The sequence below is a fragment of the Felis catus genome, chromosome B1 (assembly GCF_018350175.1).
Source record: "Felis catus isolate Fca126 chromosome B1, F.catus_Fca126_mat1.0, whole genome shotgun sequence".
NCBI classification, from domain to species: Eukaryota; Metazoa; Chordata; class Mammalia; order Carnivora; family Felidae; genus Felis; species Felis catus.
In genome coordinates this window covers 160,310,397-160,331,950 of record NC_058371.1, presented here as the reverse complement: position 1 = coordinate 160,331,950, position 21,554 = coordinate 160,310,397, and the positions used below count along the sequence as shown (strand labels likewise).

The window sequence follows — 21,554 nt, the reverse complement described above, 5'->3', positions numbered from 1 at the left end:
GCATCTACTTGGGATAGACGAGAGGCTAATCCTGTCCCAGAGTAGCTCACAGTCTAGGGAAGGGAGATACAGATATACTCAGGTAGGGTAAATGTCCTCATAGCAGTAACATATGCAAACATAAAGGAAGACCTCCTAGCTAAGCATGTGAGGGAAATATTGGGGAAGACTCTCTTAACGTTTCATTTGACCTGAAAAGTATCAAGAAAAAAGTAAATCCAGAAGTCACATAGTAAATACTAATCACATTTTTCTTACATTAGTATTTCAATAATACCTATTTCTGTACAATTCCATAGTTTTTAAAAATGACATTGTTGATAGTGATGTTATCCACATTTGTAGATGGTATTGGAAATACCAGTAGATAAACAGTAGTCCTTTCTACACCCTTAATTGTTTGTTGTAACATGCAGTTATTTATGATTTTGCCTCCTTGCCTTATAAACTAATGGCTTTGTTTAATATGAATGCTTCCAGTTCTGAAAATCTAATGTGTATTGTTATATGTGAGTGATGCATGTTGAAAAAAACAGAATGTTGCAACAACCTGGGATATGCTGAAGAAAGTGGAGGAGGAGGATGTCCCAAGTATAGAAAAGAGACTTTCTGTGTGTTGAATTCAGTGCATCAGGTCACCTAGCAAAAGAATTGGGAAGTGGGTATCTCTATTCCTAGTTGTAGAACAAACTAACTGGGAAAATTTGATTACCATATTATAGTACATTTCTTTGTCAATCACCAGGTTTTCACTATGTGCCTATTAAATACTTGCTGAAGTCCACATGTAAGAATAAGAAATGGCTCCTAAACTCGAGATGTTTATAAGGAGTCATTAAGACTAATGTACTTAAAGCTCTATAGCAATGCGTATATTAAATTGCTAATTGTGTGACTACATATACATAGTTTGTGTATGTGTGTGTGTCTGTGTGTATATATATACATATGTATATATATATACGTGTGTTAAAGGTTTAATCAAAAGTGAGGTTACTGAGAATTTAGTCAGATATGACATCATGGATAAGACAACACTTGAACAGAGTCTGTGCAGTGAAGTTTTTGGCAAATGTGTATATATTCAACATGTGTAACTTCTGTACAGAAGAATACAATAATCTGTTGATCACATGACAGTAATATAAGATCATTGATTTCCAGTCTTTTTAAAATTCATGCATCAGTAAAATTAAAAAAAATAAAATTTGGAGATTTATCAAGTCACCGATTTTTAATTTTACCAAGTAAATACTTTTAAAAAGAAATCCTGACACCCACTTTCACTATCTTTTTATCTTGGCACTAAAAAAAAGACTATGATTTCAGACTTCTAAAATGAATACATTTCCCTTTATGAGAAACTCTCTTCTATCCTTTTGTTTCTTAGTGTTGTAGGCCAGTGAAAAGCATCTGCGCATCTGGGAATCATTGATCCAGAGGATTCTATCTGTGATGCAGCTTTCATATTAGTACTATCCACATGGCTGTATTTTAATGAAACTTGAAATGTTATTCTCTTCTTACTATATATACATATATAGTCATATTTTTAACAACTAACGATTCTTTTGGCTCTTCTAGATCTTACACACTCAGCTTCCATTGAAATTATAGACTCTTACCCATAATTTTTACATTTACTAGGGATTTGTGTATTAAGATATTCAACTAGCAAATTAGGTCAGTTACACTAATTAGGATTCTGATATTGAAAAACATGCAATCAAATTAAGGCTAGTGAAATTGAGGAAATAGTTGCATCAAATGTATGTCCTTTAAAAAATTCTTTTGGTTGTTTTTTGAAATATTTGGCTTGAAAGGATAAGTGCTCTCTGCCCTTCTTTGTCCCCTTTGGGTCCACAGAGACCTCATAATTGTGTACATTGTCTTTTGCAATAGGGTGAGAAATGATTATGCACTGAACTAAAAGTACAATCAGGAAAGAGGCTCCTGGTGGCACAGTCAGTTAGGCTCAGATCTCTGCTCAGATCATGATCTCACGGTTCGTGAGTTTGAGCCCTGCATTGGGCTCTGCACTGACGGTGTGGAGCCTGCTTGGGGTTCTGTCTTTCTTTCTCTCTGCCCCTCTCCCACTTGTGCTCTCTCTCTCTCTGTCTCTCTCTCTCTCACCTCTCTAAAAGTAAATAAATAAACTCAAAAAAATTTTTATAAGTACAACCAGAAAAACTGAAGTTGTGAGGGGTTTGCTATGTGCTTAAGTTTGGGAATTTTTCTTCCAACATGTATTTCTAGAAACATCATAATGCTAAAATAAAGCCTGTAAAATATATCACCAATATTCAATTCATTTCACAAAAATTGTTCCCTTAAACATGTTTCTTCTCAATTTCCTAAACATGGGTGAATGATCTATAGTTAAAAGCTTAGAAAGAATTATGATTATTTAAGATCAGTTTTTGTGGTATTTGTTGGAACTTTGTTCAGATTTTTTTTCTTTGAAAAAACAAAAATAAACATGCCATAACACAGAAAGAAAGAGTTCCCAAATCTTGAAAATTTATTCAACACTTAACTTGAGTGTATCATTTCTGTTTGAAAGTCAGTATAGTAAAATGGTTAAGAGGGGGACAGTGGAGCCAAACTTTCTATATTCAAAACCCTGACTTTGCTACCTCCTAGTGGGCTGACCTTGGGCAAGTTAATTAACCTCTTTGTGCCACAAATTCCAGTAACATATACACTAATGAAAATTTATGATGCGCTAGGTTTTTAGAAAATATGTTTGTCTTAGATTAATTTGGATAAAGCCTACCATATTGCTTTAAAATTTTGTTTATAATAGAGTTTTGGTATTTTTAAATGAGGAGAAAAGTACTTTGCAAGGTTATTATGAACATCAGAATTTGTGTGTATATATGTAGAGAGAGACAGGGAGAGAGAGAGGGATAGAAACTAGCATGGTGACAGGCATTCAATAAATTGTTATTGTTACTAACTTATTATTACTTATAATAAGCAATTTTTAACACTGTCTTCATTTTTTACTGTATAAAGAATATTTTTTGTTTGTTTGAAATTGTATTTTTATTTATATATTTTAAGAAATAAATCACTGGTTTATTTGTATGGGAATATCCAAAATGCTGCACCACTAAAAGCATAGGGCAAAGCAGAGCCTCCCTACCTCCCATTCTTTTTTTTTTTTTTTTTTAAGAATAAAGTGGTGCACACATGAGAGTTCTAGAAGTGACAGTTACCTGTATTACTGATTGAATTGAACAGTTTAAAATTTTAATTTACCTATTTTCTGTAGTTATTTTAGAACCATTTTCTCTAAAGTTAAATCTTCCATTAGCACTAATCACATTTAATCTATCTTAATAGTAATAGTTTGAAGGTAATGATGTTGTCTTCATAGTAGAAGGGAAATTTTCAGGTGATGGTGATCTTAAAATGCTGTTTGCAAAAGAAAGCTTTGAATAGTAATATGTGAAAGAGCTTTGTAAACTGTAAAATCCTCTACAAACATTAATAATTCTCCATTTTTAGAGGAAGGGAAGGTTTTTAAAAATATTTTTTAATGTTTAGTTTTGAGAGAGAGACTGAGGGTGAGTGGGGATGGGCAGAGACAGAGGGAGACACAGAATCTGAAGCAGGCTCCAGGCTTTGAGCTGTCATCACTGAGCCTGACATGGGGCTCAAACCCATGAACCACAAGATCATGACCTGGGCCAAAGACGGATGCTTAACTGACTGAGCCACCCAGGCGCCCCAGGGAGGAGAAGGTTTTCAATTGAAGAACTTTTCCTGACTGTAGATTAGATAATATAATGTAACATGTAATAGCCTAAGTGAACAGTTTCAGGAGAACGTAAACAATGGTTTGGGGGCATCTTGGTGGCTCAGTCAGTTAAGTCTCTGACTCTTGGTTTCAGCTCAGGTCATGATCTTACGGTTTCGTGAATTCAAGCCCTATCTTGGGTGCTGCGCTGACAGCAGAGAGCCTGCTTGGGATGCTTGGGATTCTCTTTCTCTCCCTTTGTCTTTGTCCCTCCCAGACTCATACTGTCTCAAAATAAAATAAACTAAAAAAAACTTTTTTTAAACAAAAACAATAATTTTGAGTCTTGAATCACTGAGAAAAATTAATGAAAAAGATTGTTTTGGATGATAAGAGATGTCTAATATTGTTATTAATAAAGAATTTTAAAAATCTATGGCAACTGTGATGAGAGATGAAGTATAGTCCAGTGATAATAACTGTATATTTTATTTAATATTATTAATTTTGTTCATATTTATTGTTAAGTCTTTACTTCACAGAAAACATGTAGATGACCAGGCATTCCAAATATATAGAATAGTTCCATTTTTCAACACTGTAGCTCTTAGTCCACAATGATTCTTTTGGAAAATGTGATTGTTTTATATTCAGTCAGCCATTCAAAAAAGAATGTTTACACAGGTCCATGATCCCTTATCCAAAACTATTGGGGTCAGCTGTCTTTTTAGAATTTTTCAGATTTTAGGAAAGTAATATAGTATATATACTGTATATTACATAACCACTCCAGGAGGGTCTGGAGCTGGGCTCTGTGATTAGGGACACAATAGTCCAACACCAAAAAATATGAATAGTTATTCTAAACAGTATAAACAGCCTCATGTCAGTTCAGGTCAGGTTTGGCCATCAAAATAGATTTGACACCAAATTTACACTGAGTTTTCCAAGCTTTTTGTATTTTAGAATTACAGAAAGGGATCGTGGACCTATATACACAGTATACGTTGTATATAATGTCTGTGATAGCTGTGAACTTGTATTGTCTCACCCTTTCTGGTTCTTATTTTGAATTGGTCATCTAGTTTTCTGATTAACTTTTCTGCTATCTCTGGTCCAATTTCCTAAGGTTGATATCAATAAGATTAATCTTAGAAATACATAGGGGCACTTGGGTGGCTCAGTTGGTTAAGCAGCCAACTTCCGCTCAGGTCATGATCTCACAGTTGGTGAGTTCCAGCCCCGCATCAGGCACTGTGCTCACAGCTCGGAGCCTGGAGCCTGCTTTGGATTCTGTGTCTCCCTCAGTCTCTGTCCTTCCCCCACTCACATTCTGCCTCTCTCTCTCTCAAAAATAAACATTAAAAAATTTTTTAAAGAAATATATTGATTGTTCTATGTAGTTTTATATGTAATTTCTATATAATGGGTCCTTATATTTATTTCCATTTTAAGTTGGGGATATAATCTCACAAGAAGAAAATTCTCCAACAGACTGATTTGAAAGCTTTAATGAAGAAGGAACTCAGATAATGATATTTTATTGATGTGTCTTATACTCCTATCTTTCTTATTCTAAAGGTACTTCTCAATTACTAGAGAATTCTTTGTTTCCCTCATCCGGGAATTTTTTCTGGATATTGTGTATTTAAAAGAAGTTGTTTTAAAAAGTCCATAACCACTAAGTTCTTATTTTATGTAAAGGAAATAAATTAGATAGAAGAAATCTCTTTTAAAAGAATTTAAATTCAGCCAGTTTATGTCAGCTAGTATAAAACACACATAATTGGGTTTAGGTAACTTTACTAGGAAATGAGTTAACCAATCCCAGAACTCAGTCACTGTGTCATTTTAACAGAATGATAACAAATAACTTCTGACAAGGCAAATTAGATCAAGTCAGAATGATGTCAAATAAATCTTTTTTTCCCCTTTCCTTATTCTTGGGAACTAATATTTTCAAGGGGAATCAACTCCTTTAATCTTTCAGCTTCCCATCTCTTAGACCCTGGCTTTGAATTCCATGACAAATATTGATCCAATAATAGAGAAAGAGAGCTAGATTGTTTCAAAATAGGGCTGGAGAGATTTTTATTGTTTTGTTTTATATTTTAGATACCAGTAAATAATTGGCATTTGCAATTTTTGAGTCTGCTTAAAATGATTTTTTAGATATGTTTTTAAAAGAAAATGGAATTGAGACTCACATGACTAAGTTTCCAATTCTTACTTTCCTTCCTTGCGACTTGAGCAAATCACGTAACTCTTTAAGTTTCAATTTCCTCTTCTAGAAAATAAAGCTGTTGGATCTGATGATCTTCCAGGTCTGTATTTTTCAAAACAAAGTCAGGATGCATCATCTAAGACTGTTTGATAGCTTACTAATTTATTTACATAAAAGGGTTGTCAAGGTCTTAAAATAAAATCATGGTGTATTTATTTAATTACTAGAAAGATTAAAATTATACTGTTATTAAGGATTATCCAGGAAAGCCTAGGATATCATCATCTGTGGTGCTTCCTAGTTCTAAAATTCTGTATCCTCTATGTTTTAACTACTGTTTTTAATATTGTATATTTCTAATAGAAATACCATAGATGTTGACAATTTGTTTTGAATGACTTCCCTATTTGTTGTGTTTCTCAATACAGTTGTATTGTGAAGTTTATTTGCTTGGTAAATTGTAAAATGAGATGGTATGGGAGAGAAGAGCTTGATTAAAACATTTATTGTCATTTCTTTAGAAGATGACATGAGTAGTTTATCAGAGTGCCATTCTTGCATGTTTATGACTATTTATGGTGATAGTGTTCAGTAAGCTTACACAGGATGATAATAAAAGACAAGTAAGTACTTGGTTTTTATCTTGCTTTCTATCTTCCTTTGCTTTTCTTTGGCTACATTTGGTCATTTTTTAGAATTTTCAATTACAACATGTTTCTTTGTACTGCCAATATATTTATTTACTTATTTACTCACTCTAGGGTCACGATCAGAGTTCAACTCTTGCTCAGCACTCTGTTGAACTGGCTTTACCCAATCATCATCCATTTCATAGAGACTTGCTTCGATATGCCAAATTGATGGAGTGGCTGAAGAGTACAGATTATGGAAAATATGAGGGACTAACAAAGGTATGAATTTGATATCAATTACTCACCGAGTAGGGAGCATAATCTTCTAGAATCAAGAGGTCATGTATTCAGCTCCCTATGTGACATTTGAAGTATTAGTCATGAAACAGAAAATAATTGAATTTCTGAGTGCTCATTTGACGAGGCAGAACATTTATTTCATTTCTTGGGTAAAGAAGAGCTAAATTTCTAACTCCAGTTTAATATAGTAGTATGTGGTATTGTGGCCTTAAATTTCAGTTTAGTTAAATACAGAAATTACTTCCTGAGTTTCTTTATATGCAATATAGAGAATATGAAGATGTCTAAGTGTGGCATTGCCCTCTAGGAGTTGATAATGTGTTTGATTAAGCAAGTGCAGGTTGCCTCTTTATGAAGCAAGCGTATCACTATTCCAGGCACACAGGACCTAACAAGCAAGCCCTACTTCTGAAGAACCTTGTATCTCACTGGGAAGAGCAATTATACTTAAAACAATCAGCAAAAAATTAAGTGCCAAACTGAAAATGAGTTTAGAGAAGAGAAATCTGTATCCTAAAGCCATGGAGGAAAACTTCACGGCAGATATTGGATTTGAATTGAGTTTTTAAATAGTGAGTGGAATTAGATAAACCAAAAAAAAAGAGGAAAGGCATTCCAGGGATGGGGAGCATGCAGACAAAGGTGGGAAAATAGGACTTTTTTAGGGCAATGAGGATGCAAGCCCATCTGAAGTAGAATTTCATATTCTGGGGCAGAGAGAAATTATGTTGAAAAAGATAAGCCATGAGACATAAGACCTAACAGCATTCCTCATACATGGGGAGAGACTAGGTGAGGCAAATTAATTAAGAACCTAATTAAGAACCTAATTAAGAACCTAAGAACCTTCCAAATCAGGAAGATAGTGGTAGGAATAGAGAATATAAACCAAAAGAAAGACTCTAAGGTTGGAAGAAACAGGATGATGCCAAACTTTTCTAGGTTTGGAAACAAAAAGAACAATACTATTAACATCAGCAATTGGAGAAGATGAGTCACTTCATTCATATATGAATTGAGCACCTGCTTTTTTGTTAAGTAAGTGCTAGAGATACAGCACTGAAGGAACCAGGCAAATGTTTGCCTTCTCATAGCGCATGTTCTGGTGGAGAAAGACTGGCAAAAAAGCTAGTTGTATATTAGAAGGTACCGTTGAGTGTTCTGGAGAAAATAAAGCAGGGAATGCCGGGACTGGGGCAGGTGTAGTTTTAAATAAGGCATCGAGAAGGTGATATTTGAGCATAGATTTTAAAAATAAGCAAGGGTGAGTGGCACCTGGGTGGCTCAGTCAATTAGGCGTCTGACTCTTGATGTCAGCTCAGGTCTTGATGTCAGGTTCATGAGTTCAACCCCACACTGGGCTTGACGCTAGGCATGGAGCCTACTTAAAAAAAAAATTTTTTTTTTAATTAAAAAAAAAAAAAAGCAAGGGTGAGGGGCACCTGGCACCTGGCTGTCTCAGTCAGTACAGCATAAGACTATTGATCTCAGGGTTGTTCAAGCCCCATGTTGGGTGTAGAGATTATTTTAAAACTCTTAAAAAAAAAATAAGCAGGGGTGAACAGTGGGAGTTTCTTGAGGAAGGCTTTCCAGGCACAGTACAGGTATCCTATGGTAAGAGCATGCCTGATATACTGGAGGAGCAATGAGGAGGCCAGTATAGTTGGAGTACAAAGGGCCAGAGACAGGACCTTAGAAGAAGAATGGAGAGAGGTAAAGCAGGGTGGGACAGACGGGACAGATCAGGAAGGGACTGTGTACATTGGTAAGGATTTGGCTTTTACCATGCAGGAGACGGGGGAGGGAGTTTGGGTGGGCTTTGAGCAGTAGAAATACATGATCTAATTTAACTTTAATAAATGGCCATTGTGGCAGGAAGCCATGGATACAATACTTTTCTGGCATTTCTGCTGTGACCTTTAGTATTGAAATTAACCATGTGACTTAGGGAGCTAAAAAATTGCTACCTAATTCAAATATATAAATAGCCATATTTATATGTCAGATATAATAGCAGTTTACTTAAAATTCTAAAAATACCTTGAAAAACAAGTAAAATATTTTATCTGTATGTTTTTATGAATTTGGAGTTCAAAACAATAAATTTAAGTAAGGTAGAAGCTATTTTAGTAGTTAGTAATAATTTAATTATGTGGACAACATGACCTTAAAAGATGTTCTTGAGTTGGAAAGAGTAATGTGTTGTTTCTTGAAGTGAAAACAAAAATATTGAGATTGTTTATATAAAGTCTCTTCCCCTCAACCCATGTGCTTACGACCAAACATTTCCTAACAGAAGTTAGCTAGCAAAATCATCTTATTTTTGCTAGTTTTGCTTGCAGAAATTTTTCCTAGTTTTATTCAAAAAGTGGTGCTCTCTTTTAGAGTGTTTTATAATGAAGATTATTCTTTCTTAGGAAATTAATATTTATACACGAACCCATTTTATCTTCCTACTTACTGAAATAATTATTACAACTTCCTCTAGTCTCAGGTTCATGCTTTGTGAGAAGGCAGTGGAGTAGGTAGAAATTTATGAGAACTATGATGATAAGAAAAAAGCAGTTGGTACAGTCCTACCAGTATATCAGTATGAACACATTTGGCAATAGGACATTCTTGTAAATCAGTCTTTATGTATTTTCTCTTCAAAGTGCCTTTGCTCATTTAAAGTAAGATCTGACTCCCCTTCTAAACTGAGATCATAAAAAGGGGACATAAACCTTGGGGAAAAAAATAATACTTTTAAACTATAGTTTTAAAAATGCTTTTCAAAGAGACTATGAATATTCTAAGGTATGTATGTACATCTTATCTGGCTAGCTATTTTAGGTAAGATTATTTTTGTTCCTCAGAATTAGTCTTTTAAGTGTTCTGCAACTCTACTGCTGTGTTATATTTTGTTTTGTTTTGTTTTCATTCAACAGAATTCTGATTTGGAGATATCTTAAAGAAAAGTATTTACAGTACTGGAATTCTTTGCCTTTTGAAGTTTTAGGAGGATTAATATTTTGAATAATTAAACATTATTATATCTCCTTAAGAGTTTTGTGCCAACAAGTGCTTTGTCCCCTAGTCAATATTCAAATAAGTAAAGTAATCAATAAGCTTTTTGCCTAATTGTGTTCTCAGTGAGTATTATTGCCCTATCTTTATATATAATCTAGTATTCATGAATGTAATTTAAATGAAGAAACAAGACAATAGCCAACCTGGCAATGATTTATGGAATCATTCTCTCCTCACAGTATATTTTTGATTGACAATATTAATGAGCTTTTTTAAATGAAATTGACTTATTTCCCAGGAATGTTATTTGATCCTGTGGTTTGAACTTTTGACAGACTGTATTTTACCTTATAATCTAATTTGGTTGCTGAAGGGTCATCAAAACCAGGATTTTATTAAAAAGGAAGAAGGAAGAGAAGAATGAAAGAAGGAGGGAGAGAAAGAAGGAAACAGACAAACCAGTGCTTCTTTAATAAGAAATAATAATTAAATCCAGATACTGTTTGCACTTGGTTGGGTGTCCACAGCTCACACTTTTTGGCAGAACAAAAAAAGCCTGTTTCACATTCTTTAAGGGATAAGAATCACAAGGCACTGCCCCAGCTCTACTTATGACTGAGTCTAAGGAAAGCCCTGATTTTTGGCATACATAATTAGAGCTTTTGGAAACTATCTCGGCTGCTCAGATTCCTTCCTCCCCAGGACTCTGGCCCCTATCTGTGGCTCTGAGTTATTCATGTGGGGCGATTAATATTAGAGATGGTCTATCCATGCTTGGGTAGGAAATGAGCTCTGCTCTCCTAATAATCTCCTGAGGTTCACAGTCAGTCTTGAAGATTCTCAGACATCTTCTCTCAACCTCCGTTCTACATTTGTGGAATTTACCTTTTGGTGTAAAGAGAAAGTAAAATATAGAGACCTCTGTAAGACTACAGTCAGCACAACAAAGTTGAAGAGACTGCCTGAGACAACAGTATTTAAACTCATGACAGTTAAATTTAAGGTGCTATATACAAGGTGCTAAGAGGCACCTCAGGAGAGACTTCCTTCAGAATTTGGTAAATGAATGAACTGATGGTCACACTGTCTGTGGCCTTTCCCACCAATGAGTTCTGTTACATACTTGGAAAAAAGGTATCGAGTCATTAGAGTTGCATTGGGAAAGGGGATGATTTTCAATAGTCTGTTCTTGTCACTATTTTCTAGATACCAGAGGAGCTGTTTTGAAATTGTTTAAATTGCTTGGGTAGTAATGTGTACTTTAAGTAATTTGGATATTGGAATGCAGTCTGTTATGTTGAGTTATTTAAGTAGAAGCCACTGATGAAGATTTTACAAATTGTGTGAAGCTACTTTCCCATTTGTCAACTATTTACTGATTTGCAGTGATCAAGATTTTTATCAGAATTTAAAATTGAAAAAATGAGACATTGAAATAGTGTGACAGCCCAATGAAATAGGAATTAATTTTAGGTATATTTTAATTTACATTTTTAATTTTTTTTTATTTTTTAAAGCTTTATTTATTTGAGAGAGAGAGCAAGCATGGGCAGAGGAGAGGGAGAGAGAGAATCTCAGGCAGGCTCCATGCTCAGCAACACAGAGCTGATGTGGGGCTGGATCCTGTGATGCTGGGATCATGACCTGAAATCAAGAGTTGGACACTTAACCGACAGAGCCACCCTGGTGCCCCAGTTTACATTTGTTTTTAAATTTATGCAAAGATCATGGGAAAGACTTGCCCATTTGACTAAGTTTTAGTGCAGAGACTATGTGAGAAATATATATGGCCTACAAATTGAAAAAAGCAGGATCTATATACTATGTTTCATCCAAATACTATTTTATAAGGATAAGCTTATAATATTTTATAAGCAATGTAAACCTACTCTAAAACTGAATGTATTAATTTGAAACAATAAAGGAAGCTGAAGCTTAGATTCCCTGATAAATTTAAAAGAATAGCCAAGTATAGATTTTCTGCCATGGATTTATTTAAATTTAGTCCACTGTATATGCATTTAATTTAGGACTTGGAAAATATATGGTCTCCCACTGTTGAAGAATCCTTCCTGAAAGCCTAAAATATTCTTATATCCTAATAAGCAGATTATGATGAAGAAATGAGTTTGAATGCTAAATTATAGATGTTTCTATCTGAGCTAGAATAAATCAAATTTGTTTTTAAAAAATAAATTTTTTGTGAAAACTATAACATGTGCTAATTAGAATTAAATTAGTTATATTTAATTTATACTTATAATTTTTATAATTTATAATTTATTATAATAATTATAATTATTATAATTAAAATTATTTATAAATATTTTAATTTATAATTAAATTAATTAATTATGTATGTATACATATATATATTTTTAATAAGAAGTACCTGTTACTTTTATTTTAAGAATTACATGGATTATTTATCACGACTGTATGAGAGAGAAATTAAAGATTTCTTTGAAGTTGCAAAGATCAAGATGACTGGCACAACTAAAGAAAGCAAGAAGTTTGGTAAGCTAAAGTGTTTTATTTATGACAAATAATTATAAGACTTTTTGAGCATAGTGAAAGAAGATATGGTAGAATTGACGAAAAAGTAAGTCTAATGTGTTGGTTTGATTTATAGATATTTCACAGAACAAATATTTATATCTGTAAATATGGTTTTTACTAAAATTCTGTAGTATATGACTCTGACAGCAATTGTGTATTCATGCCATAAATGAAAGCTTCTATTCATAGATAGCAGTTGACCAGAAAATGAAGTGTGATCTGGTAGAGAAAGTAGGAGGCTAAGAGACACACGTTGAGAGTTCAGTTTCTTACTTCCTAAAAGACCTTTTGTAACAGTTGGGGCAAATCATTGATCTCTAAGTCATTGCTCTTTACAGGGAAATGAAAGTGATTCCTGGCTTCTTACTTCTCACTGGCTATTTTGAATCAAAAAGAAAGTTTGTTTTCTCCCCCATCAAGGGGCTGTAAAACCTTCACTCAAATTTCTCCTGTGGTTATACCTTATTTTCCCAAAGAGATATTTCTCAACCATGTTGTTTTTTGTTGCTTCTAAATATGTTAAGTGGACAGAAACATGTTTGAAAGGATAACCAGTGAAAGTATCAAGTTGCGAGGAAGGTGATTTGCTGAGGCCACATTCTGCTCTTGCATGTACCCATCTCTGGAGTTCCTTTTGGATGGAGTTCTGTGCCTATTCAAGTCAAAACCTGGCCTTAAATGGCTACAATGTGTACTCAGTGTGTCTGCATAGTTCCCCTTTAGAATAATGAGTTTAGCATTTGCTTGTTGAAAGGAGCCTATGCCCTAAGCAACTTCTGGTAAACAGGAGACAGGATTGAAATTGATAGCACATCTTTCCATTCTTTTCTTTAGGACAGAGAAGACTGTCTTTAGTGGGTAATTATCTGGTAATTCATTGTTGTTGTTGTTTTTAACACTAATATATTGATTATACTAGTCCAGACTTTTGAAATGTTTTGAATCTGTGTACAATTATGTTATACTTAGGTAAAGATACTGATGAGAATCTTGGGACAATAGGCTTTTGGAAACAGAAATGCTAACTCATCCTAAAGGTTAATTGTTCTTAAACAGCAGTGTGTTTATATCCTTGTTAATGTTTCACTGTGGATATGTTATGCTTTTTTTTTTAGTAAGCAGCATATTAATTCAGTTACATGTTTAATGTTTTCATTTAGTATATTTGTCACCACTTGTTAGTGAACCATTTTATTTTGAGAGAATTCTTCTACAGTTATATGAAAACAGGAGGCAAAAGGGAAATCTTTCTAAAATTATCTCTTTAGGAGGTCATTAATCCCAGTATCATAATAGTTTATAAAGCCTAAGATTCACACTGAAATAAATGACATAATAAAAATATAATTTAAATCAAGTATAATAGTCTCTTAATGGTTTCATTGCATTAACTTGAAAATTAATTTTTTTTTTACTCCTAAGAAGTTCTTAAATTATCTTGTTTAAAAATTTTTAAATTAGAAGTTTAGAAGGCACTTTTATAATTTTAAAACATCATTACAATTATATCTCTTCTTATGTATCAAATTATAACAGGAGAGTAATTTGTGATGGTTGATGGTACCAGAAAATTAGTTTCAGTGATTTTGATATCATTAGCTACAAGAGAAGATAAACTAAATAATAAACAATTCAGAGGACAAGTTAAATACAGATGACTTAAGAAATTCTAAATAAGGTAGAATGAAATTTTTTAAAGTGCCTTTTCAATGATTCAAATTATGTTTAAATCAATTTTTTTTTAATTTTTTTTTAACGTTTATTTATTTTTGAGACAGTGAGAGACAGAGCATGAACAGGGGAGGGGCAGAGAGAGAGAGAGAGAGAGAGAGAGACACAGAATCTGAAACGGGCTCCAGGCTCCGAGCTGTCAGCACAGAGCCCGACGCAGGGCTTGAACTTACGGATCGTGAGACCATGACCCGAGCTGAAGTCGGACACTTAACCGACTCAGCCACCCAGGCGCCCCAGTTTAAATCAATTTTTCATAGTAATTATAATTAAAATAGAAACCTGTAGTTTGGGAATGATAACTTTTACATGAATCAAAAGTAATTATAAATAAAATTTAAATATTTTTGTTTTTTACTTGTTCTGAAACTGCTGGGTCAGAATAGAAAGACTGAACGTACTTTACAAAAGGAAAGGTATAGTCAATATAGTCATAAGATTCAGGGGAATACTCTTTGAACCACTCTTAACTTTAACATCACTTTAGTTCAAATAATTCAGAATAATGTTAAAATACCAGTAAATATCTTTTCTTTGTGATAGGTTTTAATGTAGGTCATTGCCTTTTTTGATTAATAGGTTTACTTTGATAAAACTCAGACGCATGGAATTTTCCCCCAAGAATGATATTTTGGTGGGGTTTTCTCCCCTTTGTATTCTACAAATGTACTTAATGCAATGGCAGGCAAAGGAAATTTAGTAATTATTTTTTAAATTACCAGGTTTTTTTTCTATAGCTAAGATAACACATACATATTATTTTAGTCCATTGGACATATACAGTTGTATAATTACTGCCCCCCTTGTATTTAATCTTCCAAAATCTTAGAAGTGATATGTCAAAATTATTTTTCATTCTGTTTCTCCACTAAGCTAAGAATCTTGTTGATTCCTAAAGGAGTCTCGAATACAAGGCTGAATTCAGTGCTGGCTAGAAAATAATAAATATTAATTACCCATTATGTAATAAGCACTGCTAGGTACTGAGAATGCAGCAATAAGCAAAGACCCTACCTTCATGAAGTTTACAGTCTAGTGGGGATTATTTAAAGATATTTAAAAGGTTACTTGAATATTGTTGCTTTTTTGCTGATAAATAATGTAGGCTTTTGTGAACCCCAAATTATAATTAAGTGGCCTTACTAGTAACTACATAATTTATTGGCTACCAAAAAAAAAAGTGTATGAAGTGTCAGGCTTTGCTCTGAAACTGGTGAACTTAGTATAGTCACACCCTAAGGCCACCAGAAGGTACTGTTCTGATTGACCAGCTAGCAGCTCCAGCAAAACCTCTGCTTGCCACTTTAGTGTCCAGCCTTGTTATTTCATACTCCCTTGAGCTTATGCAGCTAGGGCTGGAACGATATATATATCCCTGGTATGACAAGGTAGTTGTTTTTACTCAGGCTTTTGCCTTGAAGTTTGGCAGGGATAGTGACAGTTGGTACATTGTTCTCTGTTTTTGAAATATTTCTAGGTTATAGTTATATTCTTTTAATTTTCTCTTTCATTCTATAATTTCTTTCTTTGCCTTTCACATTAACTTCAAATTTGAGTTTAGAATTTTTCACAAGATGATCTCTACAACTGATCTAATAAATATTATATAGAGAGAAGTTTTAGAATAAAAGAAATGCCAAATGACCCTAAAGGAACTCAAATTCCTATATTAAACCTGTCCCTTTGGCTTTACCTTTCCATCCTCCCATCTCCTGATAATTAGTATTTTGATAAATACTTTTCATCCTAGGTGTTCACAGAGCCAGCTACTAAGTAGTTCAGCTTTATATTTTCAAATAATTTTAAAGCCCCACTCAGGTTACCTAATTTTTTATCAGATGTGGTATAACATTATTTAGTACCATGGAGACTCAGGAGTTTTCAGGGAGCAAGATATGCTCTTAATGTCTAAGTCTGCAACTTCATTCTAATAAATTTCCATTGTATTAAACTTTTACCCAACCATATGATCTCACTCATATGTAGAATTTAAGAAACAAAACAAACAAGCAAGGGAAAAAGACAAACCAAGAAAGAGACTCTTGATTAAAGAGAACAAACTGATGGGTTACCAGAGGGGAGGTGATAGGGGGATGAGTGAAATAGGGGATGGGGATTAAAGAATATACTTACTATAATGAAATAAAATAAAATGATTTTTACAAAATTAAAAAAAAACCCACTTTTACTTGAACTGTGTGTTTTTTTTCCTAAAACCAAAACTTACAAATGTAGTCTTTTAAATTTAAATATACTAGCTGCATAAACTTAAAAAAAAATCATTTAAAAGTGTTGGGAGTGGGGGCTGACAAATACAGATTTTTTTTTTACCTGAATATTTGAATAAAAACAATACATTAGACTAGTAAAGTTTTTTTCTCTCAGAATTTGTCAACCAGTAGCTGACCCAACTAAACATATGTTGCACCTCTTGTTACTTGATGCTCATGGTTCTTTGCATGTGTCTTTTAAACTAGAGCTTTAACTTCCTCTTGTGCATGGTTTGTGCAAATTGCAGTTTATTAACTTGTCTTTGTCTTTGATGCTTGCAACCTAATCCATCACAGCTACACTGCCTCGAAAAGAAAGTGCTGTCAAACAGGAAACAGAGAGTGAGTATGCTTAGTGTATTAGTAGGTATTCTCAATGCATGTTTGTTTAATGTCTAGAAATTAGTTTTTTGTCTTGACAAAAGTTACACCAAAAATATTAATTGCTCTGAGTTGCCAGGTATTGATTGGTGAAAGAAAAGCAACATGATGGTAGTGGTATGGCTACATTCAAGAAATATAGTTAAAAATATATGGTGGGCAGTCAGGAATTTGTGAAAGGCTTAACCATTCAACTTCTGTTTTCAGGCTGTGTTTAAAAACTATAAAAATTCTTACAGATATGGTCAGATTTTGCATAATGAAACTGAAGTTTATGTCTTTAATTGTCCTTATTGTATCTTTATCTGTCCCTTCTGACCATCAGTAAATAATACAGGTTAACTGAGAAATATTTTAGAAGATTAAAAAGAATTATTTATTTATATTCAATTCTGAATAAAAATATTACATTTTCTTATAAAAATGTAAGCCTTTAATGCCTCGATGTATGTAGAATGTTGTCCAGCCACATTGTTCTCATTTTTCCTCATGGTTATGATGGATACCTATGTTTATAGCTAACCAACGATGTCCCATATTATATAGTTCATGGTGTATGTATTATATTTTAGTTGTATTTTAAATGTAACAAGTTTCCAGGGTTGTTGTTGTTTTCTCTCTTCATTTTGTTTATTTTTTATTATTTAAAAAAAATTTTTTTTAATGTTTATTTTGGAGAGAGAGAGCGAGAGCGAGCATGAGTGGGGGAGGGTCAGAGAGAGAGTGAGACACAGAATCTGAAGCAGGCTCCAGGCTCCAAGCTGTCAGCACAGAGCCCGATGTGGGACTCGAACTCACAAACTGTGAGATCATGACCTGAGCTGAAGTCAGATGCCCAACCGACTGAGCCACCCAGGCGTCCCCATTTTGTTTAGTTTTTAAAGAACTGTAGTTAATCAGTTCACTTACTATAAAAGCAGAGTTTCTGGGTTCAGGAATGTGTTATGTCGAATCATATGTAATTGACTTTTTATAGGGCAAGAGTGATCAAGTATCGGCAGTTTGTATGGTTCAATCCAATATTTTCATTTTTAATGTGGAGGCAAGTAATATTGGGATATGGCTGTTTTCTTCAGAAATAAAAAAGTTGTGTTAGCCAGTACACTAAGGAGTCATGGACCTTCATCCATTTTCATGTCTTTTGAGTAAGAAGGAAATCTTCATCTAGTTTAGTCTAGAAATATCAGACAACTTTGGTGAGACTGGGCAGGGTATAGATCATGTGATCTCTAAGATCCCGTCTAGTCCTATTCTGTGGATCTGTGTAGTTTTGCTGTTCTTACAATATACTCAGGGATAGGACACAAACATTAATGAAGGAGCAGGACACTGTACAGCCTGTCCCATGTGGTAGACTTGTGTGATAACTAATATGAGCACTGGAAGATGAAGACAGTGGAGGAAAGAGCCCTGGTTTACGCTATGGGTCTTTTATTCGTGAAGGTCACAACTTTCAAAGTTTTATTATTTCTTAGGTCTTCATGGAAGTTCTGGGAAATTAACTGGATCCACTTCTAGTCTAAATAAACTCAGTGTTCAGAGTTCAGGGAATCGCAGATCTCAGTCATCTTCTTTGTTGGATATGGGAAACATGTCTGCCTCTGATCTCGACGTTGCTGACAGGACCAAATTTGATAAGGTAAAATAAAATAACAAGTACTTCTTAAACATTAACATTAGTTTTCTAACAGCAGTTTCAAAAATTTGGGCTCTGTTGTCTCTTAATTAACTATATATTACTTTCCAATTGGAATCTGAAAAAAGTTCTAGTCAAATGGCAACTGAAATGTGTATTATCAATTCATTGACTTTTAACAGCTTTATTAAAATTTACTATAAATCATTAAGTGCTTGTATCTTAAGTTCTTTGAGCCAACTACAAAGTAGAGAGGAAATAATAGCTTTTATGAAGCTAAATTATTCTCAGCAGTGCATTAAGTTTAAAAAGTTTATCTCTGTGTTCCTCTTTCTAGATGTCAAGTGAATAATTGTTGTGAGTTTTATTCTAGGTATGTCTGGCCCTGTTATGCCTTGATCCTTCTGCTTCGTCCTATCAATCTTGGAATAGTTTCTTTTGGAATTCTATTGAGATTATTATAGATAAAGCATCTGTGGTCCCTTAGTGCATTGAATGTGGATGATTTTTTAAGCATTTGGTGCAGTTAATTTTTGTTTTCTTCAGATCTTTGAACAGGTACTAAGTGAACTAGAGCCCTTGTGTCTGGCAGAACAGGACTTCATAAGTAAATTTTTCAAACTACAGCAACATCAAAGTATGCCTGGAACAATGGTATGGCTCACATTTATTTATTGGCTAATATTTATGATCTGTAGCATAATTGGCCTTATTAATTTATTGTCACAATTTCAATATCAGAACAGAAAAAGAAAAAAATTTACGATGTAAGGATGTTTTCAATAATTTTTATCATATCACGAGATAACAAAAACAGTGATAGACTTTGAGCATCTAATTTAATACTCCAGACTGTCTTAGGCTTAAATATCCTCTAAATTAGTGAGGGTGGAAAATGTCTGAATATAAGACATTTTGTAAAAGACATTATTCAAAAGAAATTTTAGCATTTTAGTAGTCACCAAGAAAAAAATATAATTAAAAAAAAATATTTGAGTATATAAACCATGGTCTAGGAAAAAAAAAAGAAGAAGAAAGAAAGAAGCCTCAAATCCGAATCTTTCTTATGTCTTTGCTACTAACTAGCATTAAGACCTTAAACCAATTGTTTAATCCCCAGCTTTTCTCAGCTGTACAAGAATATAATAATAATGCCTGTTTAGCATGCCTCTCAGGTGGCATAAATGTAAGAAAATAAAATGAAAGACTGCTGCAATATTTTGAAAAACTTAAAAGCACAATGCAAATAATTTTTTTTTTTTAAAGTAGGCTCCATGCCTAGCATGAAGCCCAGCACAGGCTTGAACTCATGACCCTGAGATCTAGAGGTGGATCCTTAACCGACTGAGCCACCCAAGCGCCCCAAATAAAGTGATTTTTTTTTTTAAGTTTATTTTAAGAGAGACAGAAATGGCGCAAGTTGGGGAGGGGCAGAGAGAGGGAGAGAGAATCCCAAGCAAGGTCCACACCACCAGCATGGAGCTCAACGCGGGGCTCAACCCCATGAACTGTGAGGTCGTGACCTGAGTTGAAATCAAGAGTCGGATGTTGGGGCGCCTGGGTGACTCAGTTGGTGAAGCGTCCAACTTCAGTTCAGGTCATAATCATACTGTTTGTGAGTTCGAGCCCCGTGTCGGGCTCTGTGCTGACAGCTCGGAGCCTGGAGCCTGCTTCACATTCTGTGTCTGCCTCTCTCTCTCTGCCTCTCCCCCGCTCGTGTTCTGTCTCTCTCAAAAATAAATCAACATTAAAAAATTTTTTAAAAAGATGTATGTGTCTCCCTTTCTGTGCTCCTCCCCCACTCATGCTTTGTCTCTTTCTGTCTCTCAAAAATAAATAAACATTTAAAAAAAATAATAGCAAATAAAAAATAATAAAAGAGTCGGATGCTTAACAAACTGAGCCACCCAGACACCCCAATGAAATGATTTTTAAATTAAGGTCACCTTAAAATTTTTGTTTTCAACGTTTTTTATTTATTTTTGGGACAGAGAGAGACAGAGCATGAACGGGGAAGGGGCAGAGAGAGGGAGACACAGAGTCGGAAACAGGCTCCAGGCTCCGAGCCATCAGCCCAGAGCCTGATGCGGGGCTCGAACTCACGGACTGCGAGATCGTGACCTGGCTGAAGTCGGACGCTTAACCGACTGCGCCACCCAGGCGCCCCAAGGTCACCTTAAAAAACAGAACCAACATAAAAAGCAATCTAAAATGAATGTTGTTGTAGATGATGATGGTAGAAATTTGCTTATTTGTTAGCCTCTGTAAGAATTTTTAATAGCGTTTTTTAAATGCCAGAGTTTTATTTGAATGATTGATAAGATTTCTTTAATTTTTAAAATTGTCTTAAAAGTTTTTTCTGGTTTTTTTGAGCTGCTCCCCCACTTCATTCCCACACCCGCTCTGAGCCTCCTGTACCTCCTCTGTCCCTGCTTTCCCCTCCTGTGCAGACACACAAGCACAACTTCTGAGCCTACGATAATTCTCAGATCAAATCTAAGAGCAAAACATCTCATAAACATTCTTAAGCAACATACTAAATTATACAGTTTTAAAAATCATTGGTTTTCATAATGTATTCTCTCCTAGGAATTTTAAGACTGAGCAGGCTTTTGCTATATAGTCAAATTGTTGGTCTTTTGTTATGTAAAGTACCTGAATAATTTTTGCAGACTGAAGCAGAGGACGTAGATGGAGGAACATTATCCCGGCAACATAATGCTGGCGCGCCACTGCCAGTTTCATCAGAGTATGTGTTTGTTACTATCTGTCATTTCTTTGGGAGGAAAAAAACCTTAAAATTGAGCCTCGGGGAATGCCGCTCCAATTGCCGGGAGGTGGGGGGGGGGGGGGACCAGATGACTCTGGTAATGTGACTGTACACTCAGAGCACTGACACGTGTACCTAGTGTCTTCTTGACGTCTTACTGAGTTAAAATCAGTCCTGTTTGACTCTTCTTTGCTCTGGTAATCACAAAAAAGTGCAATCAATTTTGATGTTTGCTGGTAAGAAGTAGCATTTGAATTGCATATTTCTCAGAAATTACAAAGCACATTTCAGGATCCA

General features: G+C 34.4%; 1 protein-coding gene across 12 annotated transcripts in view; it reads left to right on the top strand.

Annotated features, from left to right (window-relative positions):
• EXOC1 (exocyst complex component 1) overlaps positions 1-21,554 on the top strand; it is a 62,354-nt gene that overhangs the window by 24,196 nt on the left and 16,604 nt on the right. For 8 of the 12 annotated variants that reach the window (XM_006931112.5, XM_019829482.3, XM_019829484.3 and 5 more), the window contains 6 exons: positions 6,731-6,880; positions 12,322-12,427; positions 16,768-16,812; positions 18,327-18,490; positions 19,034-19,141; positions 21,160-21,236. In XM_006931112.5, coding sequence (XP_006931174.1) covers positions 6,731-6,880; positions 12,322-12,427; positions 16,768-16,812; positions 18,327-18,490; positions 19,034-19,141; positions 21,160-21,236 — 650 coding nt within the window. Of the gene's footprint in view, positions 1-6,730; positions 6,881-12,321; positions 12,428-13,303; positions 13,328-16,767; positions 16,813-18,326; positions 18,491-19,033; positions 19,142-21,159; positions 21,237-21,554 lie in introns of all 12 variants that reach the window. The other 4 variants (XM_011281877.4, XM_019829485.3, XM_019829483.3 and 1 more) reach the window with 2 other exon arrangements.